Source organism: Podarcis bocagei (assembly GCF_964188305.1).
Source record: "Podarcis bocagei genome assembly, chromosome: 5".
Lineage (NCBI taxonomy): Eukaryota > Metazoa > Chordata > Lepidosauria > Squamata > Lacertidae > Podarcis > Podarcis bocagei.
Window position 1 is genome coordinate 73,365,890 of NC_138129.1, and position 17,075 is coordinate 73,382,964.

General features: G+C 42.9%; 1 protein-coding gene across 2 annotated transcripts in view; it reads left to right on the forward strand.

Annotated features, from left to right (window-relative positions):
- The first annotated feature begins 470 nt into the window (after window positions 1–470).
- The window catches only part of HS2ST1 (heparan sulfate 2-O-sulfotransferase 1), a 94,130-nt gene continuing 77,525 nt past the window's right edge, over window positions 471–17,075 (forward strand). The window contains exon 1 of one of the 2 annotated variants that reach the window (XM_081194084.1): window positions 471–958. In XM_081194084.1, coding sequence (XP_081050210.1) covers window positions 835–958 — 124 coding nt within the window. In that variant the 5' untranslated portion in view covers window positions 471–834. The remainder of the gene's footprint in view (window positions 959–17,075) is intronic. The other variant, XM_081194085.1, reaches the window with a different exon arrangement.

Below are 17,075 nucleotides of genomic sequence, written 5' to 3' on the forward strand. Positions count from 1 at the left end.
CCGCTGAGGCGCTCCCATAACTATCAAGATGACTTCTAAGAAAAGTAAGAAGGGGAAGACTTGGGGTGTCTATGTGTTGGTGGTGGGCCGCTTCAAAACCTTTTATAATCTGAGGGGTTTCTTGTCAGGCAGTTCCGAAAACACCCGAGCGGGGGCCTCTTGCGCTACGGAACACGGGAAAAGGAGCAAAGGAGCTCGGCCAATGAGACCGCGACGAACGGCCCTTTCGCACCATCCAATCCCTTCGGGGCGGGGGTGGGGGGTGGGGTGGAAGCGGCCGGGCTTTCGGGACGAAAAGCCGCCCAATCGGAGCTCCAAACGTCCCTGGGCGGGGCTAGGCTTCGTAGCGGCGAAAGGCGGGCCCGGCGGCGCGCTCGGCCAATAGGCGGTGGGAGGGCGGCGGACGGCGGCCAATGAGAAGCGAGCGCCGGGGCGGAACCCGCGTCCTGGCTGGTTCGACGTCGGTGGGCGTGAGGACGCCCGGGCGTTCGGTTGCTGAGCAGCGCGCGCAGGCTGAGCTCGTGCCTGCGAGCGGGAGTCGCCGACGGAGCCGCTGAGGTGTTTTCTTCGGACGTGTCGGTGGCCGAAGGGACCGTTGCTGAGGCGCCGCCGCGACGTCTCCTGAGGGATGTGAGCCACCGCCGTCGCCGCCTCCCTTGCCCGCGGTGTGTGTGTGGTGTCCGCCCCCCCCCCCCGCTCACAACCGAGCCGAAGCTCCCTCCGGCCTCCCTGCCCGGGCCTCGCGTGATGTCGTGATCCCTCGGCGGACGTGCGACCAGGCGGGCGGCGGCGGCGGCGGCTGCTGCTGGGCGGCTGCTGCGGCTGCTGCTGCCGATGGGGCTGCTCCGGATTATGCTGCCGCCCAAGTTGCAGCTGCTGGCCGTGCTGGCGTTCGGCGTCTCTGTCCTTTTCCTGGAGAACCAGATCCAGAAGCTGGAGGAATCCCGAGGGAAGCTCGGTGAGCGAGGGGCGGCCTTGGAGAAGGTGGCTGGCCGGGTTGGCGGGTGGGGGTGGCGACCAGGTCTGGATGAATCGGTGGCGTGGAAATGAGGTTACCTTTCTCCTCAGGGCGGCGACGGCGGCGGCCCCCTCGTTGTACTGCAAAACTAGAAGGAGAGGGGTAAAGATGGGGACATCGAGGGTGGGTTTTGGGGGGGCGAGCGGGAAGAATGTCAGAAATGGCTTTGGGAGAGCAAAAATCGCCGTCGGTTCCCGCGCGTGTCTCCAAACGACGGGAATCAGTTTGGGAGGAGAACTCCGCAAGAAGGAGGTCTGCCGACGTGTTCAGAGGAGAGCGATCGTGATGATCGAGGGTCTGGAAACTTAAGCCTTATGACAAGCGGTGGAAGGAGCTGGGTATGTTTAGCTGAGACTGAGAGGAGATAGGATTGCCGCCTTCAAATATCTGAAGGGCTGTCACATGGAGGAGGGAGCATGCTTGTTTCGAGTAGGACTCGAACCAGTGGCTTCAAGTTGCAAGAAAGGAGATTCTGACTAAACATTGGAGGGGGAAATCTTTCTGGCAGTAAGAGCTGTTTGGCAGTGGAACAGACTCCCACTAAAGGTGGTGGGCTCTCCTTCCTTGGAGGGTTTTAGACAGAGCTTGGGTGGCCACCTGTCATGGATGCTTTAGCTGAGGTTCATGCATTGCAGGGGCTGGACTAAATGACCCTGGGGTCCCTTCCAACTCTACGATTCTATGATGATAACTGGACTGGTGGCGGCATGCATTGGGTTTGGAGCCGATCTGTATGTGCGTCTCTCCCCACCAGTAATGAAATTGCTGAAAGACATTGGAGTTTATCTCCACGAAGGACTTACCTTTTGGGGGGTTGCTGCTCTGGAAGAAGAGGACTTCAAGGAAACCAGTGTGACCCACAATTAGTTTCCACTGGTGCTGAGAAATAGCGGTGATGTTTAGAGGCAGTCTATAGATTTCATTGTTTTATCATTCCGCTGTTGGAAACCTGTGAAATGGCCACATTTTGTTTAAGGTTTGAACTTTGTGGAAGTGGGTTGACTCGTTAGATAGGCAAGTTAGTGATTGTAGAGAGAGGGTGTGACAGAACAAGTCTCACTCCCTCCCTAAAATAGTTGTACAATTAATAAAGGTTGGATATGTATAATTTGTGTGTGTGTGTGTGTGTAAGTAAGTATATATGTAGGCCCATGTGTTTCCGTAAGCATAGTCTTTTCCCACTGTTAGGTGTGCTATGATATATGATGTTAGGTCCAGAAGATTTTTCTATATTGCTGTTCATCCAGTTTTTATGATGTGCAAGTTCTTGGGCCATGCTCATGAAAAGTTACTTGTTTAACAAAATTACTTATTTCTCAACTCTTGTGGAACTCTCACTGTGTCAGGAGTAAAACGAAAAAACAAGGATGTAAACTCATATTAAAAGTGACTGTTATTGGCTCCTATATTCCTTTCTATGAATGTGTTCAGTTGGAACCTTCTTTTTTACCCAGGTTGTGTCTATCTGCCTGTATCCACACAAAGCAAGGAAAAATAAGGTCATTTCCACAGGCTCTCTTCCAGGGAGAGCCAGTGTGGGGTAGTGCTCAAGAGCGGTAGACTCGTAATCTGGTGAACTGGGTTTGCGTCTCTGCTCCTCCACATGCAGCTGCTGGGTGACCTTGGGCTAGTCACACTTATCTGAAGTCTCTCAGCCTCACTCACCTCACAGAGTGTTTGTTGTGGGGAAGGAAGGGAAAGGAGAATGTTAGCCGCTTTGAGACTCCTTAGGGTAGTGATGAAGCGGGATAAAATCCAAACTCTTCTTCTTCTTCTTTATTCCTTTACTAACAAAAAGCAGGCAAAATAACTGTTATATCTGATATGTGAGGACATGTTGAAGACCTTATCCTGAGTTACCCCTACAGAAATAACTGACATTGAACTTGATCTGTTGGATTGAAAGGGAGGAGCAATTCTTTGGATCTGTTGGATCTGTTGGATTGAAAGGGAGGCGCTCATTCCATCAGTGCAAGCATTTCAGTCTGCCAGAGGGAAGGATTTTCCTCTCCTCCCCCTGTGCACTGTTCTGTGGATTATCCTAACTCCCCTATGGGCAATGGGGGCATAGGGGAGGTGGGGAAAACCCCATTGCGCTAATGGAACTCCTTAGGTGAATCTAGCCCTTAAGTGTGTGGCATGTCATATGTGTGTGACGAAGGTATTTTTCTGTGAGGTATTTGTTACAAGTGGTAACAGGGGAAAAAGTTTTTCAATTTGTCCCTTGAGAAGTTGACACCAACAGTTTTAGATTGTCTTTATTAGGAGAGTGTAAATCCTGAGTATAAGGGAGTTAACACAGTAGGTTTTTTGAGTAAAAGGTGATTTTCTCTTTTTATTGTTGTCTATATTCAAAACCTCCTGCCAACCTAGCAGTTCGAAAGAACGTCAAAGTGCAAGTAGCTAAATAGGTACCGCTCCGGCGGGAAGGTAAATGGTGTTTCCGTGCACTGCTCTGGTTCGCCAGAAGCAGCTTAGTCATGCTGGCCACATGACCTGGAAGCTGTACGCTGGCTCCCTTGGCCAATAAAGCGAGATGAGCGCCGCAACCCCAGAGTCGGCCATGACTGGACCTAATGGTCAGGGGTCCCTTTACCTATATTCAAAACAGGATGGACTGGTTTATATAGTTGGGATAGCTAAGTTGTTAGACCATGAGACTCTTAGGTTCAAGCCTCATGTTGGTTGAAAGAGTCCTGCATTGCAGGTAGTTGCACTAGATGACTATCCTGGTCCCTTCCAAATCTACAGGTCTGTCATTCTATGAAATCATTATTTAAATCACAATTAAAAGGAAATAATTTGACTTGTAATTTACATTTTGTGGAAAAACATGCTATTAAGCATATTGGTATGCAAAAAAACTGTAGTTTTTAGACCATGCAACCTGCATATATGTTGTGGTTCAGAATTATTTATGGGGATAGGGTAGGATTGAGGAATTAATAAGTTTTTATTTGGTGGTCTCTATACACGGAGGGACTCTAAGCAAGATAATTTCCTTAAAGACTTGAGCCTTCAGAATGTTCCAAAAAAAGGACTGGAATGAAATTGATCCTGAGCAATGGTGACTCTTCATGGTGTTTGGTAGAGTAATAACTATGTGTAGTTCATAGAGTTTGAATAATTAGAAGGGTCGTTTACACCCAGGTGGGTACAATGGATGATCCTGTTAAGATAGACAAGAGCATCTCCTAGATTCTAGCATGAGGTGACTGCCACTTTCAACCTCTAGGAGGTAAGTCTTAAAAATTAATACATGAGGATACAATGCATGAGATGAAAATGTCAAGTATGTTTCCTCATGATTTTTTATACAAAAAATATGTTTAAGTGAATATGTGTGGCTGAGAGCCATGGGTTAAGTTTAAGAGAGCTACAGCTTTTAGCATAATATATTTAGGTACAGTCATTATAGTTAAATTCTAAAATGTCAAATTCTAAATTATTTTTTAAAATTATCAATAAAAGCACTATTAATTTTGTCCACCCTCCTTTTGGCTGCTGCCTTTAGCCTGTGAAAAGAAATGCTAATTTGTTACATAATAAACAAAAATAAAATGAAAAATGTTGAGTAAATAATATTAGTTACTTTTAATATCTGTACAGAAGCAGCGCCGCAAAGTTAACAATAAAAGTTATCTGGTGCTGTCTGTGTATCTGTTAATAGGAAGAAATTATCCATATAATATCAGTTGTGAACTGGCAGCCAATAAAAGTTAAATTCTGTTGTGTTCATGCTCTTATATTCCTTTCAGCAATTGAATCATTCTAGTTCTATAAAGTGCTTTTGTTCTTTGAAAGTTGTCTCTATAGGCTAATATGAACAAGTCTGTAGTTTAACTACAATAACTGCTGTTTCATTAAAAGAACTAAGAACAAGTCCATGGTATTATATGTAAAATTTAGCATGATAAATCAGACTGCTATTTTTACCTCTTCAATTGAAATTTGAATGTCTGCTTCATTTCTGCTGTGACAAACAAAGCTGTATGACTTCAACGATGACAGCAGAAAATATATCTTGGAGGCTTTAAAAACCTGCTTGTAGAACAATTTTTCTAGATACTTTCTGATGAAACAGCATTCTCTTACTCTGGCAAGTGTGGTTTATACTTAAAATGGGCTTCTCATTCTGACATGAATAACACAAAATAACTGGCTATATGATGAGATGTTGTATTCCTCCTCATTCTCGGAGACGACATTCTGTTCCACACATCTATAATGCAGTTCATCTTGAATCCATAATTCCTCTGTTGGTATAAATGGAAATCGCTTTCACAAGGTACCTTCCTCCACATTCCCAAATTAGTATGTGTTAGAATTTAGTTAGTATTCTGTTGAGAGCATTCCTATGCTAAAAAGCACAACAATGCAAGAATATGTGCTGTGTGCATATTTTGATAATGGAGGTGTTTGAAAATTCAGTTAAATGACTAGAGCCTGCACGCCTCGTTTGTTCAATATGAAAGAGTGGTCAAGATTCTTGGCATACTGTGGATAAGCAGTGTGCTGGTTCATACAGCCTGTTCACTCGCTCCACCCCTTCATGTGAGCAGGTAAAGGAAACCAGGAAAGCACAATTAAACCAGACTTCCTATGATGTGCAAATCAAGCATCCTGGTTTGTTGCTCTGAAATAAGCAAGGTTTGTCAGCAAGTTTCAACCCCTGCTTGTTCTGGAAGCAACAAATTAGGTTGCCAGATTTGCACATCATAAGAAGCCAAGCTTAGTTTTGACTTCCTGGTTTGATTTACCTACTGTCTAAAGGGAGAAGCAAATTGAGCCTAAACAGGCTGTGTGCACTAGCATCCTGCTTGTTCATTGTTGTTTAGTCGTGTCCAACTCTTCGTGACCCAATGGACCAGAGCACGCCAGGCACTCCTGTCTTCCACTGCCTCCTGCAGTTTGGTCAAACTCATGCTGGTAGCTTCGAGAACACTGTCCAACCATCTCATCCTCTGCCGTCCCCTTCTCCTTGTGCCCTCCATCTTTCCCAACATCAGGCTCTTTTCCAGGGAGTCTTCTCTTCTCATGAGGTGGCCAAAGTATTGGAACCTCAGCTTCACCATCTGCCCTTCCAGTGAGCACTCAGGGCTGATTTCCTTAAGAATGGATAGGTCTTTAGACGTAGACCCCATGGACCAGAGCACGCCAGGCACTCCTGTCTTCCACTGCCTCCCGCAGTTTGGTCAAACTCATGTTAGCAGCTTCAAGAACACTGTCCAACCATCTTGTCCTCTGTCGTCCCCTTCTCCTTGTGCCCTCAATCTTTCCCAACATCAGGGTCTTTTCCAAGGAGTCTTCTCTTCTCATGAGGTATTGGAGCCTCAGCTTCAGGATCTGTTCATAGTAAGCTGGAAATCCTGTCTTAATGTGATACATGAATGTAGTTGCTATGTGTATTTAACTGTGTACATTCTATTTTTTGTGCACTTGGACAAAAATCTATACTTTATCTGTACCTACACAGTTGCTCACAACATGAGGGTGCCTTGTTTCTCTCAGTTGTATCTTCTCTGGTATCTTCACTTTATGGTATTTCTTCTGTTGTTATTTAGTATGTGTTGCATGTACTTTCAGGTACCTTGTATCCTTGCTGAATATTAGTACAAGTGGGGCTTCCAATAAAATGTTAATGTGAGGTGTCTCTTTTTCATAATTTTAATCACTGCTTTCCCCTGACTGGGTTTTCATTCCTTCTACCCCAGTCAGTCAGCGTTCTATATCCACTGAACATGCTCAGTCTTCATTCAAATGTTTGGGGTTTCCTCCAGGGTTTTGTATCAGCAGGACGCCAGGTGCATTTTGTGCCTAAAGATTCTCCATTTGTGAGCACCTCCAAAGGTTTGGGTGCCATTTTGTGCATCTGGCTGACACTCAAGGATTACTCAAATGTATATGCTTTGAAGCCTTGAAGTATATGTTAAGGATAAAAAATAAGTTAAGGAGTTTAACAATAAAGAGAATAATGTTTTGAAAACTGAAGTACGGTACAATATTTTTCTTGTAAACACCAAATTAAACATGTATTAACAATTTCTGCTAAAAATGTGACATGAACAATGTGTCACTTATGTGAATTGCATATTAGTTCATGCTTATCAAAATAACAAATAAAAAAGTGTTGCTGACCCCGCCCCCGCCTGGTGGTGACTAGGCATTCTGTTATGGTGCCCACAACCCAGGCCCCAGGAGCCACTGGTTCTTAGCTTTTCTATCCCAGTTTCTAACACTGCTTTCCTCCTTGTTTATGCAACCCTTGGGATTTCTCTGGGTCTGCTGATTTCCCCCCTCTTGGACATGGCTAGTGCTGGTACATAAAAGTTGGCACTCAGAGAACAGAGATCAGTGTTAGTGTATATTATGTATATCTGAATAGAGACATTGAATTCTTATCTCATTATACATGATAAAGCTATTTTTAGCCAACTCATCCCTTGCTTTTTCCTTTAAGACCAATTGCAGTCCTTAACAGTTGTCAACAGGTTTACCACACCTATCAGCCAATCACCCATTCCCACCACCCTTCTAAGTAAAACCCCTCCCCACCCTCTCACTATATATAAGGGTCTGGTGACTTTTGTTTTTTGTTTCAGTGTATCTGAAGAAGTGTGCATGCAGACCAACTACGGCAGACCAACACGGCTACCTGCCTGTAACTAGTGTATATTACGAAGATGATAGTTATAGTGGGTGCTAATATGTAGCAGTTCACATGCTGTTTGAGGATGAAGATGAACTGCACCATAGTTTTGCATTGGTTTCTATGCAATACGGGTGATTGTGTTAGAGTTGTGAAATGGGAATGAATAAGAACCTAAATTTAGCCTAGTATGGTAATTAACTGATCATGAACTACTGAGTTGCAGTTATTATACCCAACATATATGATCACATTATTACTACTTAGAAGCAACATATATGATCACATCATTAATACTTAGAAGCAACATGTTGGTCCCTGCCTAGAGCAATAGTACACCCGGTAAACACTTTTTTGATTGTACCAGTGTGCTTTGTCCCCATTCTTAAAAGCAATAATTCCACTATGAGCCACATCAGTGGCTTAGCGGTACAGGATTTTTCAAGTATACATCCTCCAGATTTGCAGAACTTTAGTTTTACTAATGAACCAACCTCACCTTGATATAGTATGAGCAGCAGCAGCAAAGATGTTCCTGCTATCCAATAGCAGCTCCATTTGCTGGTGAACGTTGAGCTGCCACCACTTCCACTTCTTACTAGTCACATGTCAGTTACAGGTTTTTTTGGATGTTCTCATAGAGTGTTTCATATGTACATCTTAAAAATATAGGCAACAGCCCATATCAATTCTGGTGATTTGGGCAAGTGAGCAAGTCGAAAGTTAAAGACTAATGATTTATCTGAAGAAATGAATCCACTGAAACTATGTTCATCTTCCTTCATAACTTTTCCATCTCCATTTGACACTTACCCCAGCGCACATTCAGCTATCTTTGTTTGCTTAAAGTGATTGCTTTGCAGTGCAATCCTCTGCATGTCTACTCAGAAGTAAGTTCCCTTGAACTGAATGGGAGATTATTTAGGAGTTAAATGTGCATAGGGTTGCAGCCTTAATTTGTGGGTAAATTAGAGAAAGGATTAGATTATTTAAATTCATGATAAAAGCTTCATGGTATCTTCAGAATAGGTTCCAAGAGATGCAACAACATATTTTGTAATTGCTGGTTCAAATACATCAAGAAGCTGTACTGTTGACAGCCATTGGTTAAATATGAAGATCAGTTGAAAAAGGTGACTGGGGAAAAATAAAATGGAATCTGGTATGGTTGTTTCCTTAATAGGAAACGGAGGGGAAAGGTTATAATGTTTCACAGTGAATTTGCAATGAAATTACATTGTTTTTCATTTTTGGGATATGCAAATGCTAATGCAGTTTTAAGAACTTGAATAGTTATGAGGCATAATAGAACTTGACAGTATTTGTTAGCTGCTGAACAATGACTTGACTTCATAGCTAGAAAATATTTGGCAAATAGATGAAATACAATGGTGAAATTGATTTGAGTCTTTTAGTGTTCTGCAAGATACATAGATGACAGAATTATGTACGTATATCACACAAATACAACTTAGCTATTAAAGTAGATAAATATATTCTTATATCTTGAATGAAATAATGATGTTATAATTGCAAAATTATTGCTTTGTAAAAGATGCCCATTTATTGTAGAGTTCAACATACGGTTTTATTTGCTTGCTGAACCCTTTCCTTTAATAATTTAGGATATACAAGCATTCAAGAAAATTGATCTGGGCTTCTCCTATCTTGCATTTGCCTTGTAGGTACTCCATCTTTCAACTTCTTTGGCAGTATAAGCAGATGTTTGCATAATATTCTGGAGCTTGATTTCCTAACTAGGGCTAATGGAAGTTTTTTTCAGGAACATATGGAGGGCACCAGGCTGGGAAAGGCTGTCCTAAATCATACCTTGCAAGCTACTCTTAATAACTTAATTACATTTTAAAGATGATGTTTTTATTTGGGACAATGGAGCCCACCAGTCAGTTGAAAAGCATATGGCTTTGTCCTCAGAAAAGTGCTTTTGCAGTCTGTATGACTTCTTGTACCACCGCCTCCCCCAAACATATAACATTACCTAGCCCATTGACTTAAACAGATACAATGGTACCTTGGGTTACATACGCTTCAGGTTACATACGCTTCAGGTTACCTTGGGTTAGAACTTTGCTTCAGGATGAGAACAAAAATTGTGCAGCAGCAGCAGGAGGCCCCATTAGCTAAAGTGGTTCTTCAGGTTAAGAACAGTTTCAAGTTAAGAACGGACCTCCAGAACAAATTAAGTTTTTAACCCGAGGTACCACTGTACTACTTTCAAGCTTGATGGTGGTAGAGAGGTATGGGGAAGACCCTGCAGATGCCAGTAAAGGCCTCTGCAGACACCATTCTTCCAGCCCCTGAACTAGGTGTAGCATTAGCGAAGTTGAAAACAGTTATTTTTTTCTTGATCAAATAGATTATTTTAGGAAGAACTGAAAGCTCCTACAAATGTGGAAAATTTCTCATTGTAATTTTCAGAGTAAGAGTAAAGGGAAAACCCATGGATGTGGTATGTATGCACTGAGAAGTCATAGCGGCTTGTTGCTTTCCAGGGTGTATGTATGCAAACCTCAAAGTTGAGAACAAGGTGAGAATTCTCAAAGGTATGGTAGGTTGTTTCTTTTCTTTTCCTTTTTCATTCTGAGAGGATATTTCAGCTTTTATATTACCATTCTAAACTAGAAATAACAGGGCACATTTCCCCCAGATGTATTGAAGAAGCTTGTTACCACTATTGAAATCTAGCCAGAGAGAATGTTAATACATTTATATTTAATTCAGCTACATTAATGCACTACTTTTGTTAGCTTCCACCCGCTCCCACTGAAGAATTACCTCCTCTTAAATGAGTTTATGGAAAGCTTCTAAATGTGTAGCCCATATATAAATACATGTCTCTTAGAAACTTAGTTGTGTGAGGTGCTCCACATATATCATTGCTTTTAAGCAAAGTGCAGTAAGGCTCCTCTAAGTTAAGTGTCTTGCTTTAAAATATCTAGTTTAAGCTGTAGATAAAACCTGTAATATGCTATTTTTTGGTTGCTGTAAATCTCCCCTTACATTTCTGTAATAAAATGATTTAAGCATTTTCCATTTAAAGAAATGCACATGTTTGAAGTCGGGTGGTATTTATTTACCACAAATTCTTGATGTCTCTGATTATTGAAAAAGGCAGTACAACTGGGTTTTGGAGCAACTGTGGCATGGTTTGTTCTGCCTGCGTTGAACATCTTGTGTGACAGGTCCTTAGAAAATTATGCATGCTTCTGATTCTCAGTCTCATCTTCCATATATTCCTGATTAATTAGTTCAAAACCAATCTGTTCCATATTCTTAATTCATGTTTGTTTCCTGCTTTCTTGTGAATAAATACCTTGACACAAATTACATTTGAAATGTCATGTTGGATCTTAATTGTGCGCAGCCCAGCAAAACAAACTTGATCAGCGGTATTTATAGCTCTCTGATGCATCATGAGAGAATAGAAAGTTAGTCCCTGGTTTTTATTTCTTGAATAGTTTACTATTTTAATGCCAGTAAGACTACTCAGGGTCATATCCAAGGCTGCATAAGCAGAATGCCACTTATGCAATTGGACTTGCTCTTCTTTTCCGCCTCCTTTGGGCCCCAGAATCTACTCCAAAATTTGCTCAACTCCCTGGAGTAGATTTTGAGGTGTCTGAGGGGCTTCAGAAGAGAGGAGGGAATGGTTGGTTTGGCAGTGCCAATGTCAGCATTTTGTTAAAAATAAAAATATAAAAATTGTGAAGTTTGATGCAGGGTCCTAAATTCTGATGCTGATTTGTATAGGGATTTGAAATATTTGGCATGTGCTACCATGACAGTTTAACAATACAAAGAAGATTGTTTCAGTTGCCAACACCAATTACTGAAAGGGCACTGTTTAAGTTCCTGAATGTGCTGTCATATTCTTACATTCTTGGTGTTGAAAATCTAATTACAGCATTGTTTTGTTTTTGTTTTTCTTCATTTCCACAGCATATATAATATACATAATCCTGTCTTTATACTTTTGAGGATTTGCTTAGGTTTTTTTTAAAAAAAAATAATTAAAAAGCATCTTCTGACTTCAGATGAAGCGATTTATTTATTTATTTATTTATTTATTTATTTATTTATTTATTACTGACAAACGTAGAGGGGTAAACTTTCAGGACTTTCTCTCCCCTTGAAATACCGAATTGGGTTCTGAAATTAAATCTATCAAACATTGGCTCAGGTCTGATTACAAGAGTTAATCTTCTAGAATAAATTTGGACTATATACTCAGCTGCTGCTTGGCAGAGAGAAGGTGTAAATCATAGGCTGTACTTTTTCTACTGATAGAGTAAGAAGAAAGTACTACTCTCGGTAATCTTATTTAGCAGGTTTAATCCACTACCATGCCAAGTTCACATATAAATTAGTTTTGTATTTAAGCACTGGGCTGTTTATCCATAGGTAACCAGGAATTACATGTAGGCAAGTGAGCAGGCTGGTGAAGCAAGTGGATGGATTGCTCTCAACAATGTTCGAAACTGAGATGTGAAAGCGAGGAGCTAAATGGCACCTTAAACAGAGGTTACGGGATGTCCAGGGACATTTATTTAAAAAACAAACAAACAAGAATGCAAAGCTGGAAATGAATGAACTGCAGCTAAAATATCACGTTCATTTTCCACATGGTCTAGTCCTTCCCCTGCCTATCCCCCTAATTTTCTTAAGAAGGTCTCTTCTCCAGTCTTCTGAGAATAACTGGAAGTGAGGAGGCAGAAAAAGGTCCTCCTTTCCTTCCACTCTGCAGTTTTAAAGGGAAATCTTGGCGCACTACTGCACCCAGAGCTCAGAAACGGCTTGCGCTAATAAAATTCCTTGTCACAAAATGCGACAAGTACAATGGGAGTGTCGAACACTGGGTCTCAAGTACCTTGCATAGAAAGCACATAGACGGCTGGAGGGGGGAAGTCGCCTTCTCCATGTGTGGGATAAAAGTGCAGCTCTCTATCTTTCTCTGTAAGTCCTCTGCCAGCTAGCAAGATTTTTTGTTGGTTGCTTTTGTGGGCTTACTTTCAAGGCTGTATGAAAGGGTAACACAGGCATGCCATTTCTGCCTGATTAAATTTTTAATGAAATTACCGTATTTTTCGCCCCATAAGACGCACTTTTTCCCCTCCAAAAATGAAGGGGAAATCGGGGTGCGTCTTATGGGGCAAATGCCTGCAAGCCTCGCGCGCCCGGCAGGAGGTCCCACCGGGTGTGCGAGGCTTGGGGCGGCAGCCTGTCGCCCGAAGCACGGGGAGCCCTCGGGAGGGCTCCCCCTGCTTCGGGCGAGTGTCTGCAAGCCTCGCGCACCCGGCAGGAGGTCCCACCGGGTGCGCGAGGCTTGGGGCGGCAGCCTGTCGCCCGAAGCACGGGGAGCCCTCTGGAGGGCTCCCCCTGCTTCGGGCGAGTGTCTGCAAGCCTCGCACACCCGGCAGGAGGTCCCACCGGGTGCGCGAGGCTTGGGGCGGCAGCGGACTGCTTGCGCGCACCTAGAAGCTTGGGGCGCGCTGAGCTCAGCACGCCCCAAGCTCCTGGTGTAGCGCAGCGATCCGCTAGCCCTGGGAGAGCCCCGCGGCTCTCCCAGGGCTAGCGGACTGCTTGCCGGCACGCAGAAGCTTGGGGCGCGCTGACCTCAGCTCGCCCCAAGCTTCTGGATTAGCGCAGGGGTCCGCTAGCCCTGGGAGAGGCGCCCGGCTCTCCCACGCTAGCGGAGACCTTGCCGGCACGCAGAAGCTTGGGGCGCGCTGAGCTCCGCACGCCCCAAGCTCCTGGTGTAGCGCAGCGCACCTGGGGGGGGAAATAAATTTTTTTCCCTTTATTTCCCCCCCAAAAATCTAGGTGTGTCTTATGGGCCGGTGTGTCTTATGGGGCGAAAAATACGGTAATAATTGCTGAGGACATAGTTCCTGAAGTTAGGGAATAGTTTCTTTCCAGGAAGAGAAAATGAACAATGAAATAGAGCAGGGGTAGGCAAACTAAGGCCCGGGGCAGGATGCGGCCCAATCACCTTCTCAATCTGGCCAGCAGACGGTCTGGGAACCAGCATGTTTTTACATGAGTAGAATGTGTCCTTTTATTAAAAATGCATCTCTGGGTTATTTGTGGGACATAGGAATTCGTTCATTCCCCCCCCCCCCAATATACTCTGGCCCATTTTCACACACCCCCAAATATAGTCTGGCCCACCACATGGTCTGAGGGATGGTGGACCGGCCCATGGCTGAAAAAGGTTGCTGACCCCTGAAATAGAGCATGGCTTATTGTCATGGATGAGGAGGGATAAAGAGGTGTTTATAAATTTGTGAACAGAACAGGGACCCTTCTGTACATCATTGTGTACCAGTGGCATCTCTTCTAAATGGGCACCTCAGGCATGTGTAGTTTTCCTTTTCTAAATGCTTTTACTCATGGGTAGGCAAACGAAGGCCTGGGGGTCAGATCGCCTTCTAAATCTGGCCCGCAGACAGTCCGGGATTCAGTGTCTTTTTATATGAGTAGAATGTGTGCTTTTATTTAAAATGCATCTCTGGGTTATTTGTGGGGCATGGGAATTCGTTCAGATTTTTTTTCCAAAATATAGTCCGGCCCTGCACAAGATCTGAGGGACAGTGGACTGGCCCCCTGCTGAAAAAGTTTGCTGACCCCTGCTTTTACTGGTTGAGAAGCATGACAAATCACGATTGATCCTCAGGAGTGAGGGTGCCTCAGACTGAGTTGTGTAGGACTACCATACATTCAAATTCTCCTGGACATTACCAGGATTTCAAAGGTGGAAGTGACGTCCAGGGAAAATTTATGAAAGGCGGCACTTTGTCCTGGATCTTTTGCAAGTCAAATCACATTTTCTGGCATGTTGGGGGGGGGGGCTAAATTTTGAAATATGGCAACCCTAGAGTTGTGTTGCAGCTGTACCTGCTCTGTGATCCACCCACCGTTCAGTCTGGTTTATAATGTCTTTCCCTCGTTGGTTACTTGTGTTTGTGTTAGCAGGTTGGAGTAAACAATAAGGTTGTGTACTATCTTGCACTTTTGGATGTGTATTTTCAAGTAGCCATAATTTATAACATAATAAGCTAATATTCTCTTGTTTTGAAAACTAGGTTCTAGGTTTTGGCACCAAAGTCTTTGGCGTGTTAATTCGTTGAAAACAGAACAAGTTCAGAATAGTAGAGAAAGCGCAGCTTTTAAGTTCTCCACATAGTACTGGGTTTCTCACAGAGGTTTTGGGACATGTGTTTTACCCTTAAGATGTGGTTTTTATATGTAGATTTTTTGGTTGTGTCCACTTAAGGATTTACACTGTTGTTGGTGTGTGGCATCTGAACAATCAATCTTTGCTGCAGATACTGGTGTTGAAATATTTGGGTGGTCTCTTTTTCACAATCTAAATCTTGGAAGAATCACCTTGATTATGCCAAAAACACAGTAGAAAACCTTAAGGAGAATATTGACACCCCACCCCCCACCCCCCCGTACATAAGGCAGGGAGCTGGCAGTCTCTGCCTTCGATTTTTTTTGGGGGGTAAGTGTTATCCCAGTTGCCTTATGGCATTGACAGTTTGTCGTCAATGCCATCCTCAAGTTTTGTCAGCGAGTGATATAATAGGGCAACATTTGAGAAACTGCTGTGTATTATATAGGTCAAGTCCTGTAGGGTGTGCTTCTCATTTTCTTCTCTGTTGCGTTTGTATATAGCCATTCTAGATTCCTTGTTTCCCATTCTTCGGGATAGGAATTCAGGATACCCTGTTGAGTAGAAGATGATTTATCTCTTGGGAAATAAGTCTGAACATATTACTGTGAGGGTTGCAATTTTTATTGTAAAGGCATGGGTGATTTGGCAGCTATGTGCCACAATGGTACCTTCTAGGCCAATACCATTTTATTTACTGTGTGTTTAGAATAGGCTATTTTCACTGTTATGTTGCAGTGTGGACTCCATCTAGACTCTGAAGTGCAAACTCCTTTAGACACCAGGCTTTTCTTTGCAGTCCTCCAATCACTTTACTTTTGAATGGTCCTATTGAAAATCCCATGGTATCTCTTGGGTTCCTCCAGCAATCTGCAAACCAGTTACTCTTGCTACTGACATTATGGAAACTACTCCAGAATAAAGGTTGTAATATACAGCCTAACTGGGTAATTTCATGGCCCTATACTGAACAATGGGCTTAGAATCACATTCTTACAGTTTTAAAATTGTGTTCTCTATTACTCATGAAGAGTTCTGCAGTTACTCAACCTATTCAGAACTAAAGACTAACTCTAGCTTGTAAATAAAATTGTAGAATAATTTAAGTAATTCATTGATCTGGACCTTTTTAGAACTACAGTTTTTATATTATACATAGAGAAATGTATAATGAACCACATGAGACATTTACGTGGTTAGATAAGATATAGCTGTCATATGGTCCTAAGATTTTTAATTGCTATTAAATGTTTGGTTTATACTTTTTCATTTTTTCATTTAAAATGCAGGTCTTCTTGGTTTCAGTTATGTATGTCACAAGAAATCATTGAGAAATGTATTTTGTTGAATCTTATCAGACAGTAATAGGAATAAAAGTTTGTATTTATGTGGATTGCTGCTATTTAATTCTGTATATAAAAAATCTTTGTAAAGTTTCTTTTTTGCTTTTCCCTGTGTGTTCTTGATTAGTGTTATGCCAGTACATGGTAGGCATATGTTATATACTTTAAGGGAGTTTTAAAAACTAAAAACTATTGGCATAAGTCTTATTTGGTTAGTGTGTGCCTGAAGTACATGTTTCTTAATGGAGCATTCATAGTTTGAGTCTCTACACACATGCCTAGGCAGCAAGTAAAGACCTTTATGCACTGGAAATGTTCTCCTGCTAATCCCTTCTGTTAGCAGAAAGTTGGGCCAGAAAAACCCTTAAAACAAAAATAAGGCCACAATTTGGGGATGACCCCACAGATGCACAGTGGATTGAATCCGGACATTCATTTTGCAAGGGGTGTGCATGAGGAAATTTTGGAAGCCTGTAGAGCAGTGTGAGATACAATGCAGGAGGTTGGAGGGGAAGGAAGAGTTTGCAAAGATTGCCTCCCTAGTCCTCCAGTGAGGAGCCCCTTCTGGATTTCTGTCCCTGCTATTAATGGAAAGAGCCCTGTCGTTTGTGAAATGGCCAGTCTGAATCCAAATCCTAAATTAGGTATTTTAATCCAGCAAGGGTAGTGACATCATTTCGGCAGAGTGATCATGAATGTGTTGGAACTCATAAGATGGAGTTCAACGTCGTGCTAAGGTGATTGTCGACACACGCATTTCCGTTTGCCAGATGGAACAATTTCCCCTCTTTTCCCTTGTCCCCTGTTCTTGGAACTCTCCCAGTCCTCCAGAGCAGATTGTGGGGTGGATGGGAGGATTCCCTTAGCTTC